Here is a 15,611-nt window from a genome sequence, read left to right as displayed (position 1 = left end):
TAAAATCACACATCTATTTTGACTTAAAGGTCAGAAGCTATAGCTTACATGAATAAAAATCACAAACATGACACTTGTAAATGAAAAATTTGATATATACAGATTTATTTAGTAATATTTCATATATTGTTTCAAATAGATTATGAGAATGTATATATAAGGTGCTAAAAAAAAAAAAAAAAAAAAAAAAAAAAACGTTTAAATCCACAAATAAAATGTTAAGGTTTCAACTGCAACTGTCTTGAGGGGAAGAAAAAAAAAAAACACAGCAGAGATTGATTTTATTAGTTATTTTCAAGGCTTTCAATGTACTCTTATTAAAAGAAGAACTTTAATAAAGTGTATTACTTCTAACAAATAAGTTTTTGCTCAAAACTAACCAAAAAAAAAAAAAAAGTTGATAATTTCCACACAGGAGAGACATGGTGTTGTTTCAAAACAAAGGTGAGTGTGTGTATATATATATTATATGCAGTATTATATATAGATCAAACTGATTCTTAATGCGGCTTGTTGATGTCCGACTGGCTTACAAACAAACCATCATGAATAAATGAGTATCACTAAATAAATGATAACTTCTTTAAGTGCCATATCAGTGGACAAGGTTGTTTCACATGCTGTTGATATGTTCGTCTTAGCCTGCGCTTACCGCCACCGTCAATAATCCTCCTGAAAATATCACCTTGAAAGTGAGGACCGGAAGAGCAAAACTCAGTCGAACCCTAATGTTCACTACTGCGGGAACTAGAGAGAGTGGACCGCACTGAGAGTCCGTTCACAGACGACGACCACGAAGCAGAAGCCAGAAAGAGAGAACAACACAAATCAGCCTTGATTCTAGATGAATCAGAACGTCATGAATCCAGCACTGGTCTCGGGTCTGTTTCTGAGATTCAGCATAAGTTCAGACGTGTTTTTATGTTGAGAAAATCACAGGAAACATGTGGGTCTCATCTAATTTTCCAAGAATTAAGAAGTGAAGCAGTTGTGAAAGGAGCAGCAGCAGAGGTCAGAGTGTAACTGGCCTGATATATTATTAATATATTCTCACTGGAGGTCCAAGATGAGATCAGGACTCACGTCCCTCAACCTGCCCTCCCACAAACTACTTCTGCTGTGCATAAGTACCCATCTAGATCAAGGGCAGTCAAACCAAACCAATGCATTTATTTATTTATTTTCCCAAAGAGCGCAAGGCCAGAAGATGAAACATCATGAATCTATCCATTCACGGTTTCTCTTCCCACTTTCAGTAATACCTGACTGTATCTCAGATCAGATGGTCTGACTGATGATCTTTGAAGTCTCAGATTGAGCAAAGAAGAATCAGTGAATCTATTGCTGCTGATGTGAATCTCAACACACAGAAGGCCAGTGTAATTAACCACGGTAATTAAAGACAAGCATCAACAGTAGCTTGGGGCAAAAACGGCACTAAACTTTATAAAAACGCCCACCAAATCAGAGGGAAAACACCCCTGTATGAATGCTTTTAATATTTATAACATACCACATGAGAAAGAGTCTGTTTTTACAGAATGTCAGCATGACTGCAAATGTGATATTGATTTTACACAAGCTAATATTACTTACATCTGAAGACACAGTATCATCTGTTTGTGCTGCTTGCCACACGTAATTATTAAAGCCACAGCAGAAGTGTCTCAGAGCAACACACAATGATCCTTTACTGAATGAAATAAACCGGTCAGCTGAGACAGCGATACGAAACCTCAGCGGTGACGGTCAGAAGATCCACCGTCTGCACTCATTCACTCATCACTCAGACACGCTGCTCTCAAACAGCAGATCTCAAAGTCATAGAAATCAGTGCAAATGAAGTAAATCCTCTTGTTGGTGACATGGCTGAGCATCAGCATCCGGCGCTGGTTCAGGAGGAGATCACAGCTCAAGTCCACTCGAGGCACGTACGGTATGATGCACGGGGACACACACATTATTAATAGCATCATGAGTTTGTCTGGCTGTGGCAGGAGCGCAGCTGTCCTATGAGGGAATATCCAGTCTAATCACACGACACTGTTTGAATTCAGCATGCTCTGGTGATAAACGCCTGCACACACTCAGAAACACACACTTACTGAACACAAATACAGAGCACCTAAGTGACAGCAGACTTGAAACACATTGTAAAGAGAAAGCATCAGAGTCTGACATGCAATAGTGCACACGCTCTGTACACACACACACACACACACACGATCACCCGCTGCAGACTGTGGTTTCTGTCAGATACAGACAGTCATCATGAGGAAGTGTGTGGAGCAAGGGCTGCTGGGACAGCATGAGGAACAGAGAAACACACACTCACATACATCTCATATTGCTCAACTCAGCTCAGACATGACTTACTGACTCTCAAACAGCACACACTTCTGGTCATGAGAGCTCTCGGTCCTGACCACTAACAGCCTCCTGACGAACACAGACGAGCCACGAGACACGTTGAACACACATCAGTTTGACCGAACAGCTGAAGTCAGAACCGTATTCTCACTCAGTTCAGCATCAAACACAGCCTCGTGCACAGCTCCAGGAACTTTCATGTGCTCACACTTTATATAACTAGCTCACACAGCTTTGCTGAAATGTGCAGGTGCTGGTTTGGTTATGGAAAGCATCATCATGATCATAAAAAACTAAATGCTGTGTGAATGTAAGTGTATTTAGCAGCGATGTGATGTTACCCACGGATCTGCTCTAGAGAGTGTTCTGTGTGAAACCTGACAGGAGACGAACACAAACAGCAGCACATTCCACACAAATCTGCATATTCACATAATCAGCGGTGTTATGTTGGCATGTCGCTTCATCGCTCTCATACAGACACTGGCACCTAATTCACCTCATGAGGAAACTTGTGTCCAAATAACCAGTGCTTAGCAATCATCACCATGTGGCTTAATGTTACACAGTAAAATCTTCACAAATAACTCCCATCATTACAGGAGTGTGCACAAACAGCTGAGCTTCTGATTGGCTGAGAGGAGTCTCTGTGGAAAATAACAGAAGAGACTTTACGCTGATCTCTGCAGCTGATGATCTTCAGTTAGTCAGAAAAGCACTGGCTTACTCGAGTTTTACTAAAACTTAAACTTTTACATTTCATTTAGCACCAGAGTAAGTGTTAGACAGGGGTTCGTATGCTGTGAGGGTCACTCTGACTTCAGGACAGATGATAGGATCATCAGAGGGGGTCAGAGGTCAGAGGTCAGACTCACCCTGGAAGGACTGCCGGGCTCTCTCCACCAGCTCCTCGATGGAGTAACTGGCCAGATCTCCTCTGGCGTGTTTGGTTTTGCAGTACGTGCAAGCATTCAGACAGCTGTGGGACAGAGAGAGAACGAGAGGATCATAAGCAGCAGGAGCGACACACACACACTGATGAGTGTGACAGATATCAACAGAGGACTGGCGCTCCAGATGAACCTCCCGTGCAGGTCATATTTAACTAACAAAACCAGCAGAAGCTTTGCTTTGCATAAAGCACTTACTTTAAGGAACATTAATATGTTTTTGTTCTATTGATTTTGCTGTGAGATTGGACCTGGAGCTTCTTCATGATATCCATCACTGCATCATTAATAGTTTTCAACCATGACTAAAATTAGTAATTGACAAACTGTTTATTCCATGACAAAGACGAGATGACACTCACATCATTAAACACTAACTGTGACAATCAGTTTTCATGTCTGCGGTTGCCAGATGTCAAGAGTTTAAATCCCCCAATCAGAGTTTCTCTCTTATAAACAGACATGTTTTCCACTCAGTAATTTATTTTATCTTTCCGATCTGTCATTGATTCACGTGCATTCTCTCTTATACTGCAGAAAAGCACTGATGAACTGAAAACACCACAAACATGTAAGCAGTAGTTTGTATCTATTGAGATAATCTGCTCATATGAACGTGTCATGTGTTCATTCACATGGCTTTTTTGTGCTGTTTGCTGCGACTAAATCTTCCATCAGACCTTCTCACGGATGAACTGTAATGAATCAAACTTGATCTTAATTGTACTTGTCTAAAATCCTCAGACTTTCTCTCAAATAAAACTGAAACTAAGACTGAATTTGTTGATAATGAAAAAGATGCATTGGGATCAGCATTCATAGACATTCTGAACTCTATTGTACAAAAACAACAACTTAGTGTCTGTGATGTCACCCGTAGACTCCCGAAGAACGTTTTTGAAGCTCAAAGTGGGCGGAGGCGGCCGAGGTTGCCTCTTAGTCAAGACCTACTCATTGTCGCGACATCTTGGCAGCACGTCACTCCCGGATAATTCAAAATGGGCAAAGAGCGGGAGCTGGTTGCTGAAGCCACGCCCACCTAGCTCGACGGCAGTGTCAGCAGCGGGCAATCCACCTGTCACTCAAGTGGCCACGCCCTTAATTATGCAAAACTTTAAGGCTTAATATAATTAAATGGATGAGTTATATATATATATATATATATATATATATATATATATATATATATATATAATATATATAAAAAATACCCCCTCACAGTTGTCATGAAGGGCAAAATTAGCTTTATAGACCAAAATCATTTTTTGAACCAGGTTGTAAACATGTTTTTTTCTGCTGTAGAGTTGGGCCTTTTAACATGGGGGTCTATGGGATTGACTCCCTTCTGCAGGTTGCCTCTTAGTCAAGACCTACTCATTGTCGAAATCATACTCTAGATTTAATACTGTCACATGGAATTGCTAGGTTGCCTCTTAGTCAAGACCTACTCATTGTCGAAATCATACTCTAGATTTAATACTGTCACATGGAATTGCTCCTCTAACACAACCAGTATTGTATAAAGAGCTATGTATATAAAGGTGACTGGACTGAATTGAAAGCGTCACACTCACAGACAGACTCCAGCAGAGTGAACGGGGGCCACTGCTTTACTCCTCACCGGGCCAGACAACAGCACCAATGGAAGCCAAAGCCTCACTTTAGCTTAAGTTTGTTGTTTTCTTGCACACGTTTGGCAGAGAGGTGAAGAGTCTGTTGTCTCTGCGTTTCAGAGTGCTGATCAATAAGTGTCTGGCAGGACTCTCTGCTGTTCGTTTGCTGAACGAGCTCCACCGAGAGCCGACCGGACAGGAGCTCTGAGCCTCGAGCGTGTCTCGCCTTTCCTCAGCGCTGCCGATGAAGCCCCTTCCGGCTCCTTCAAACAGCTAGAGACGGGCTCCGCCGAGGGCCAGATCTCTGCCGGGGAGTCAGGACGGTCCAGGAGCCCAGAGGAGAGAGTTCAAAACGCTGGACTGCCGTGAGGAGCATCATTAGAGAACAGCATCGCCTCCCCTCCAGCAGCGGGGCTCTGTGAGAGTGCTGAGCTAGAGACGTGTCTGAGGAGCCTCATTACTGCTAAAGCTGGAGATGTTCCTCGCAGAAACACAGGTTCAACACAAACACACAACTGCACGTGTACACACTACTGATCATGGGATCTGCTCCAATCTACCAGCTTCATTAGTGTTCGTTCTGTCAGCTGTCTTCATCTCAGTCCTGTGGCAAATGTCCTTTTTAGTTTCAACCATATCAAATTTTCTTTTATCATAGTTTAAGCCAATTTTACCGAAGTCTGTGAATTTGAGTCTAGTTTCAGTAAGTGCATACTTAGTTCATATTTTAGTCATATTCTGCATTCTGATAATCCCAATTATTTTGCTCAACATAATAAAAGCGATTCCTGATCATGATTGTTGAGAATCAGAATTCTTGCTCTTTCACCTATAAGCACAAATCAAGAGAATGTAGACCCAAACACATGCTTTATTGATCTCATCGTTTCCTGATTGATTATATTATCTGAAATATAAACACACTCTCTACATTAGAATAACTGGTAAAAAGTCATAAGCAAAAACAGTGATATTCCTGATATTAATTCCAATAATTACAAATTATATGCATGTCTTTCTATTAAAACAACAACAAAAAGTCTTTGTATTGCTGCACAGAGGTGCGTAAGCACATTTATTTAACATCAGTTACAAATAATTCAGTAGAGATCATGTTTGAATCCTTACAGTTTAACACTGAGGAGATCTGATGGCAGATCTAGTCACAGCGAAGCCCAACAGGTCACAACCCACCAGCCTCACAGACACAGAACACAGAGCGCAGGCGCGAGGCCGGGTTGCATTCTGGGTAATCTATTTACTTGAAGTCCTGCCTTACACAATTCCAGGAGAATGTTGCGTCAGCAGTAATAGAGCGAGAGATGATGAACAGAGATGGCTGACACAGTAAGTGCAGCGCTTGAAGGGTCTGAAGTGTATTTCAGTCATGTTACAGGATCTGAGGGCCGCTCGGAGCTGCTCTTTCTCTGCGTTCATCAAGCCAGCACCAGACGCTTTCATCCACTCGTCCACACTTAAGCAGAACTAAAGCACACTTTAACAAATCCACATCACTCGTTAATTAATGCAGGCAGTGTTGGGCAACATTATCGATAGATCCACAAGCGCAGGAAGAACCGCAGCATCTTAAGACACTTGCCATCACCAGGAGCTCTGGGTCTCTGCACGTCTGATTAAAGTATATTTGAAACCTTTTCAAGACCAAATTAAGAAAATCTAAGGAATAAATCAAATGGAACAAAATTCATCAGTATGGTCTCTAAATGTAAATGTCTTGTATTATCAACACTTCAAAGTCTGAAAAAACAACTTTGGCAGCTCTCTATTACTTTTAAATCCATTTTAGAAACTAACAAACAAATAAATAAGCAAGCTTAAGGTTTGAATCTCTCTTTTCCCAAACACTAGAATATGGAAATAACTTTTACTGTACCTTCTGATCACACTGCAAAAACTGATGCTCTTCCTTAGTATTTCTGTGTCGTCTAAAATACATTTACTGGAGATGCAAAATGACATTTAAAAAAGTCATCTGGTTTTATGAGAAAAATTTAATCAAAAGCAAATATTTGTCAACCCGCTTAGAAAAATCAACTTAATTTAAACAGAAACATCATGTTTATTTTGCATCTCAAGTACTGTACATATTTGCACTGAAACATTTTTCTTTTTCCTCAGTTCATGCAGCATTGAATGCCATGATTCTATAAACTGAAGACTTTCTGCTCCGATTTAAGACCTTTTTAGGTCTTCCTTAATCTGAGGAAGGGCAAATCCAGATTTTACAGGACCCTCAGAATGCCTCTCTCATGACACACCACAAGATCTGTTAATAGCAGCTCGTGCAAGAGCAGGTGAACACACAACGCTTGAAGAGCTCCTCAATGGGTTTGACTACAGGACATCGAGGGAGCTGACACAGTACTAACTGTTTAGTGCACTGCTACAATGCATTATTTATTACAACCATGAACTGCAAAATGATTGTACCAAAGTGTGGAGTTTAGTTCACTCAAGCTCTTACATTAACAACAGAAGATACAGGAAGAGTTTTCTTGTTAAATTCTGTTTATTCTGCTATCGTAACTCTACACTGTTTCAGCATTAGCATTCATCATTGTTCCCGTCAGAACAGAGCCGGGACCCGGTTGTGGTCGCTCTGCTCTATTCTCACTGATAAACAGCTCATTTATGAGGCTCCAGAGGTTCAGGTCTCTCCACACGGACAGCACAGAATATCAGGGCCTGATTAGACACCTGCAGTAAATAATTTCTTAATTACTTCTGCTGAAAGCTGCTCGCCGCGGCTGCGTGCGCCTGTCATTAATTACACCAGCGATACATACGGACAATATACTTCATCACAGCGCGGGGCTAACGGGCCCCTGGTGAGACTAACCCGCTTTACTCTGTGTTACCTGTTCAACAGTCCTGTGACAGTGAGACAATGCTGAGAGCTCCCCAGATGCTCCCCACTCCCTCGATTTATTCATTTGAGCCCCAGCGAGTGAGACGCAGCTAAATTACGCTGACCCCCGCCAGCAGAGCAGACGCCCATGAGGACGGGCCAGACGCGCGATAACAGCTCGCAGGAGCGCAGTGAGACGGGGCTTGTTTGGGGTTTACTTGAGAGTGTAATTAAAGAAGTCTGAACTGAGAGTTTCACAGCTCTGCCAGCGGTTCATCATTGTGTCTGAAGGACGGAGGAAAGTCAACTGAGCTGACAGAAAAAAACTTCAGAAAGAGACAAAAACTGATCCACACTGCAGTGCTGCGACACTCTGAACCTTTGCAGAACATCACTGAAGAATCAAACAGCTACAGGATTCGGTTTTTATAATCTGAGGACAAGAAAATGAACAACCTCAACCAACTGCAGAAACACAGGAAAAACCTTGGGCAGGATTCACCGAGAGCCGTCTGAAAGACTGAAAGACGAATGAACACAGAGCTGGGTTTGTCTTCCATGTCTGGGGGAATCTGACAGATGGATTATGTTCTTCTCCATTAATTGGACCCAGTTTAAAAGAGCAGCTTTTATCCAGATCAGAGCAGGCTGAGCAGAAACAGCATGTGACCGTTGGGAACCAATGACTAAAAGACAAAGCTGTATAAATGGACTGTCAACATCCAAGTGATCAAGCAGATCATATGGGCTGAAAGGGGACTCAGATTGTAAACAAACCACTCTATTTTCCCCCATCAGACACCTGGAGCATGGCCCAAAGTAAAACATGAGCCAAAACGGGACAGTTTGAGGAAAGCTTCCAGGAGCCAGAATCTCTTCTGGTTGCTGCTCTCTGATCTGAGACCTGCCACCCAGCTAACATCACACTAAAGCAGTAAGAGCACTTGACTGATGTTTGGCTCAGTTCTGGATACTCTGTGTGTGTTTGTGTTTTCCTCTCTTACTCCCAAACAGCACATTCAAACCCTAACAGAGGACATTCAAGCATCTCTGTGAGGCTTCATTCGCTGACAGCTTTGTCTTCACCGTATTCTCTGTGTTTGTGTCACTGAAGTAATCTCAGGTTTCCATCCCCAACACCATCGTACGTGTTCAGGTTCAGCTCTTACTTTCCTGCAGTTGCCAAAGCTCTCGAATGCTCCTATGATAACCCTGAAATGGGTCACTAATCAAACACAAGTAAATGAATGAAACTGATCATGCGAATCATCGTTTCAGGTTCAGTTCAAGTAGCTGCCGCAGATAAAGCTGAGGAGACATCCTCACATTCTCCTTCATCTTACTGTTCCACTTCACACTTAAATTATTAGACTGGTAATATTATTTGAAGCAAATAAATAAAATCGTCTTTGCGAGTGGATTCAGTAAAGAGAGCTTTGGCTTGGCTTTGAATGGCTAGTTTCCCCATCTGTGTTTCACCGTAGAGCTGGACTGTGACGACCGTAACATTAGGAGAGGATGGATGACCGCTGTAAGAGCTCATGCTGACCAAACGTACAGCCAGTGATCATCCAGACGGCCTGCGGATGAAGCACTCCACCAGTGGGAACCGAGCGGCCGGTCCTCAGTAGATGCTGGCGCTCCGCAGCTGCTGGCCATCATCACAGACTGACTGGAGAATCCCTCATCTGCTCTGAGCTCATGACCCAATCTCACAATAAAGCCCACCACATTCATAACGGCAGGCGACCCGCAGGAATAACCGCCTCGCATTTCCAGGTCAAGTCTGAAAGAGCTATTGTTTGCTGTCATCCGGCGTCACCTCAGGGAATAGAGCTGTCCGACAGCAGAATCATTCAGGGAGCACACGACCCTCCAGGGGCCCGAGGGCCAAGTCAGCAGGGGCCCGACCATCAGGGGACGACACACACGCTACGAGACACCACCAATACCTCCTCATCTACATCAGCACAGACAGAGAAACGCTGCCCTAGTTCTCCTCAAACACAAGAGAAACTACTGCCAACAGCATGAGCTAAACTGTCTGGCCTGGAAACAATGAACAGAAATAATCCACTGAACGGGATTGTGAGATAATCCCTGAAAAATGGAGACGGAGCCTAACAGAGATGAAGATCCCTAACGCTCAGATTCATTCTGCTGCCCTGAGCAACACAGAACAAAACAACCTCAACACTCATACACACTCTCATCCACTGCATCCTAACAGCTCCTGTATGGGGGACGGGGCACCTCATATTATGGCTTCACACAATCACACACACACACTCAGACACACACACTCAGACACACACACACACACACTCACACTCAGACACACACACTCAGACACACACACTCAGACACACACACAGACACACACACACACACACACTCATACACACACTCATACACACACTCATATACACACACACTCACACACACACTCATCTCCTGTATGGGGGACGGGGCACCTCATATTATGGCTTCACAGGAAAAGACATTAAGAACCATTTGTGTATTTGTTTGTAATATTCACAACAGTCATATTTAGCATATTGTGCAGGGTTTTTTTTTATTATTATTTTTTGCCCCCATATCTTAAGTCTGACAGTTATTCTTGTTCATTTTGGTGGTTCTGTTGCCCCAAAGCCCCATTCATTTCCCTCACTCATGTGTGTTATATAGAGTGCACACTGCCACATTCAGTGTCATTAAAGGGATGGCTGATTGCAATTTCACTTTTTTAATGTTAGTTAGTGTGTAATGTTGCTGTCTGAGCATAAATGATATCTGCAGAGCTACGACGCTGAAAGTTCAATGCAAACAAAGATATCGTATTTAAAATTCTGGCAGTTTAATGCCTACAAAAACAGCTGGTAGGGACTACAATGAGTTACTTCCCAGGTTTGTGACATCACAAAGCCCTCAGGAAAAGGCAGCAAAGGGGGCGAGGCCATGCTGTGCTGCTTTAGAGAAGAGGAAGAGAAAACTAGAGGTGCACGTAAAAATCTATTCAAATATGAATCACGATTCTGTCTTCTAACGATGCTAATGGATTCACAAGTTTCATAATCAATGTTCTAGAGCAGCGCTTCTTAATACTGTTCCTTGAGTCCGCTGCTCTCTCTCATATTCAGCTCAGCTCCAACAATGAACTGTTCCAATTATACACTTATCTTCACATAGCTATGAGAAGCGTTAAACATGGACGCGCGTGCGGTTGCCGAGCTGTTTTAAACCTTTAAAGGTGCTGTATGTAAGATTTTGACTCTACTAAAGCATAAAAATACCATAATATGTTTGCAGATATTTAAGAAACATGCTAAGTTAACATACTTGTTTATCTGAAAAACAATGCTACAGTCAGTTATTCTCCTTTGAAAATGTGCTCTCCGGCCCGGAATGTCAATCTTTGTTTGGTTTGTGAAACCCGCCCACTTCCAGTTTACCCGAACAGATTTTTATAACTGCTAAACAATAATAATTAATTTCTCAGATATAAAATGTCCTTTTTTATGATAGTACAAAGCATCTACATATACACATATCCTGATATATATACTATACATCATAAATACTAGGCTATGTGACTACAAAATCAAAGCTGGGTTTTCCCAAAACTATAAATCCTGACTAAAATGTTTGAAATCGAGTGAAATGTTTTGAATATGATAGGCAATTCATTGTATCTAAATTCTTATGACAGGATGAGGTTTTCATGCTCTATATAATATAAACTAAAGCATAAAAATACCATATATAAAAAGTAATATGAGTGTACACTGTGACACGATGAATGCTACAGAGTCTAAGAATGATTAGACATGTTTATTTTTAATACTCGGTTCACAAATACACTATATAAACTGCTAAACAAACAACAATTAGTTTCTCAGATATAAAATGTCATTTTCTATGATAGTACAAAGCATGTGTGAGTCTATCTTTTGTTTGTTTTTTAGTGATCAGATATATATATATAATATGCTCACAAATGTTTTTTGTTTGTTTTTTAGTGATCAGATCCCTGCACCACAGATGAATGCTGCTGAATTTCACTTGAGTCTCTTCAAACTGTTTTCCTCTGAGAGTGCTGTACCAGCATCAGATGCTCAGCTACACTGATATTTTATGGTAAAACAAGCTCATTGACTTCTGATGATGTTTTTTTTTCCCCTTGAATCCATGAAAAGAAGCAGAAAACACTTAAATATCACTTATTTCACACTCGTTAAAATAACCTAACATAATCAATTATCAAGAATAAGTCAAAGTCAGTTCCCATCTCTGTGGTTAGATCAGTCTGCTCAATAATGTGTCTTTGACCTTCATTATGCATGTTTTGATTATACTGTGTTGTACATAAAATGTAAATAATATAAAAAGCCATTTTTCAATCTCCTCACATTCTGTCTTCCCTGCCTCACAGTCACATGACTCACTGAAGGGCCATCAGGGGAGGCCCTGTGTCTCTCAGGTGTGAATCACTCAATATTCACGGACATTATTTAAATCTATATATTGTTTTTTTTTTTTTTTTTTTTACAAAATTTAAATCTATATATTGTTTTTTTTTTTTTTTTTTTTTTTTTTTTTTTGTGAATGAGTAAGCAGAATGATTTTCACATAATTTTGATGTAAATATTCTAGCCTACAAGACTGATTACTCAAAAGTCTTATTCAGAACTATTCAGTATGGGTTTGATGGCCTTATTTCAGCTACACTGATTTCCCCAAAACTTACTAACCACACGTTTTTTTTTTTTCTAAAAAATGCTAACATGTAGATCAATCTTGCTCATATATAGATATATATATATATATCATATCTATATATATATATACATATATGATATATATATATATATATACAGTTTGTATATGATATATAAAAAATATATAATATATACGTTGACCAACAGTATAAGTATTTATATAAGTAAATAAGCACAAATGTTAGGGCATGTCAAAACATCTCAAGGGCCCCAAAATCACCTCGGACCCCAGAGGGTTAACGACGCCGTTGTTTACAATCCAACCTGAGCACATGCGGCTGAGGTGAGGGGCGGGGCGTTTAGACACACTAGAGGCGGTTTAGCCAATCACAACACACTAGGCTAGCTAACCAATCAGAGCCCATCGCCTATTACTGAGGGAGGGGCTTCATAAAATAAGGAAATGACCAGCCCGTTTCTCAGAGAAGGGACAGAGCGCTGTGGAATAGAGGTTAATTATGTGAAAAATGTTTTTTCTTTTTTTTTTTTTAAACGAAGCAGTAACACGTTATAAATAAATAAATAAATAAATAAATAAATAACAAAATAAAATAAAAAAAACGGTCAAGACGTGGATTGGATGCCAGTCAAGCTCATGCTGCACTGATAAATCCCACCACGAGTAATTATTACACCTTCTGATAAACGAGCTGGAGAAAACAACTAAAACTCTCACACACACACAAACAAATCCTGCGATTCCTCCAGAGGCCAGCGATCGGCCCTCCGTTCACGCTCCAGCACACTAATGACTGTGACTGTGAAGACAGGCCTTGTGTACGCATGCGAGGACACCAAAACAAGCTGAAGCTGAGAAATACACAAAACAACCGCGGGAGCTCCACTCTCCTCCACCGCTGACCTTGAACTAAGGACACAGACAGAACAGGGCAAACACATGATTAGCTCAACATCATTAGGTTCAGCTGAAGACTTGAGCTGAGGAGGCATGAACGTCCATCAGACAGCAGACTGACATCATCGTCCTGCTGTTTCCATCCGCTGAGGCTGCTACAGACCGCAGACTAGTGCTCTTCAGTCACTCGGGATTTAAGCGGCAGAGCAGAAATGAGAATAGAGGAGTGCAGACCGCAGGCCGAACAGCTAAACTAGGTTAGCGCTCTCGCAGGTGTGCGCTAGAGGGGTCAGTGCTAGCGGGTCATCCTCCGGCCTGACAGAGCTGTACATCAGCAGAACGACCAGCAGACAGACGCTTCACCAGCCAGAGGTCAGCTCACAGAGCGAAGAACGGCTATCGATAACCAGACAATGCTGCAGGAAGTGTCATTCAGAGATGCTAAACACATAACAACTGAATGCTCAACATGAATCCAGGGAGCAAGCGTGGCACTCTGACTCTCACTGCTGATGGAGAACATGCTAAAACTAAATACATGTAAACACATGTAAAGAGAAAGAATAGCAACAACAACTGTGCGTGTGTTCACATCATGCTCTCGTCAGATTTTGATCATTCTGTTCAGCACTAATGTGTTGGTCAAGCTCAGCTCAGTTCACCAGCGCAAGACTGCAGTTAGTTCTGAATCGATCTCTGTAATTCAATTACTGTTCAGGATCAATTCAAATGGACTGAAATGGTTCAAATGTGCACCGTTTTCAGGCTCAGGAGGTCAGAGTTTCAGAAGATCCAGGAAGGTCAGGTGAAGCCTGGAGCTCAAACCGTCTTTAGCTTCATGTTTCCACACAGACTGCAGCCAAAGGCACGATGCATTATTTATGAAGTGTAAATATAACACCAACACAATGTGAACGGCATTCTACACAGATACATTTAATATGTGTGACAACTGAAATAAATGAATTCAAGAACATCTGAATGAATTTAAATGTTAATGGAGTTGTGTGGAGCTCTCTGGAGAGAGACGGCTGATATTACAACCAATGAAGCTGAATTTCAATGAGAGAATCCAAGGTCGAGTTCTTGTTATCAACAGCAGTCGCTGGACACGAAGAGACGCTGAAATGTGTTTCATACACACAGTATAATGTGATCTCTTTACCTAAACGTCTCTGAATGCTTCATCTGCCCAGAAACTACAGGGAAATGCATCTTGTGTGGAAATAAATGCATCTGGTGATTCGTTTTGTCTCTCTTCCAGCAGCGGTGAGGATTCTCTGACAGCACAGCTGCTCCGGACTGGAGCCAGTGGGAACTTGCTAAACTAGCCAAAGCCATAAGCTAATGTTTTTCACATGACACGTCTGTGTGATCAGAGCGGGACGAGCCAGAAAGAGCTGCAGACGAGTGACTCTCGCTGTAACACAACCGTCGTCTCACTCTTTCTCAGCATCTAACAGCACGAGCAGCGTTTGCAGGAATCCATGTGAAGATAAAAACCTTAAATGCTTCCCCTGCGCTCTTCCACTCCATCTTCCCATAATCCTTAGCAAACGGTGCTGAAGACAAAACTCACGACACAGTGTCCATCTGCTGAAGCAACTCAATCTGTCCTCAGCGGCCTGTAACGAATCACTACTTTACACCGCCATCACATTCACAGTTACTCAGAGACGGTGAGATCGAGCTAGTGATGTCAAAGAAACTGTGTGTGTAGAAACTGAATATTCAAGCGGTTTATTCATTTTTCCACCCCTGAACAAGAAAAGAAAATTTAAACAATTCTTGTTTTTAATTTTTTGGAAGAAACCCCCCCCCCAAAAAAAAGGAAAAAAAAAAAAAAAAAAAAAAGGAAGCAGTTTTTTTTTCTACAGTCAATATTAAAAAACAAACAAACAAACAAAAAGAATGTTTATTGTATTTTTAAATGCTATGCTGCAAACCAAAATTGAAATTAGAACCGTACACACAAAATGATGACCGAAAAGTAAAATACTGACTTTTAACAAACATTTGAAAAATGCACAAATTAATATAGAAAATTTTCGATTTTAACAAGTTTTCTTTGGCCCAATTTAGTGATGCTTCTCCCACACATTCAGATGAGAACTAGAGCCGTCTTTGGAACAATGCAGAGACAAAACAAAAATAATATTTAAAAAAAAAAACACA

General features: G+C 41.3%; 1 protein-coding gene across 2 annotated transcripts in view; it reads right to left on the bottom strand.

Moving 5' to 3' along the window:
• cdkal1 (CDK5 regulatory subunit associated protein 1-like 1) overlaps nt 1–15,611 on the bottom strand; it is a 247,966-nt gene that overhangs the window by 116,893 nt on the left and 115,462 nt on the right. For both annotated transcript variants that reach the window (XM_042740258.1, XM_042740257.1), the window contains exon 8: nt 3,246–3,349. In XM_042740258.1, coding sequence (XP_042596192.1) covers nt 3,246–3,349 — 104 coding nt within the window. The remainder of the gene's footprint in view (nt 1–3,245; nt 3,350–15,611) is intronic.

The sequence above is a fragment of the Cyprinus carpio genome, chromosome B16, assembly GCF_018340385.1.
Source record: "Cyprinus carpio isolate SPL01 chromosome B16, ASM1834038v1, whole genome shotgun sequence".
Lineage (NCBI taxonomy): Eukaryota > Metazoa > Chordata > Actinopteri > Cypriniformes > Cyprinidae > Cyprinus > Cyprinus carpio.
The sequence above is the reverse complement of the archived record's forward strand: the minus strand, read 5'-3'. Positions and strand labels throughout refer to the sequence as shown.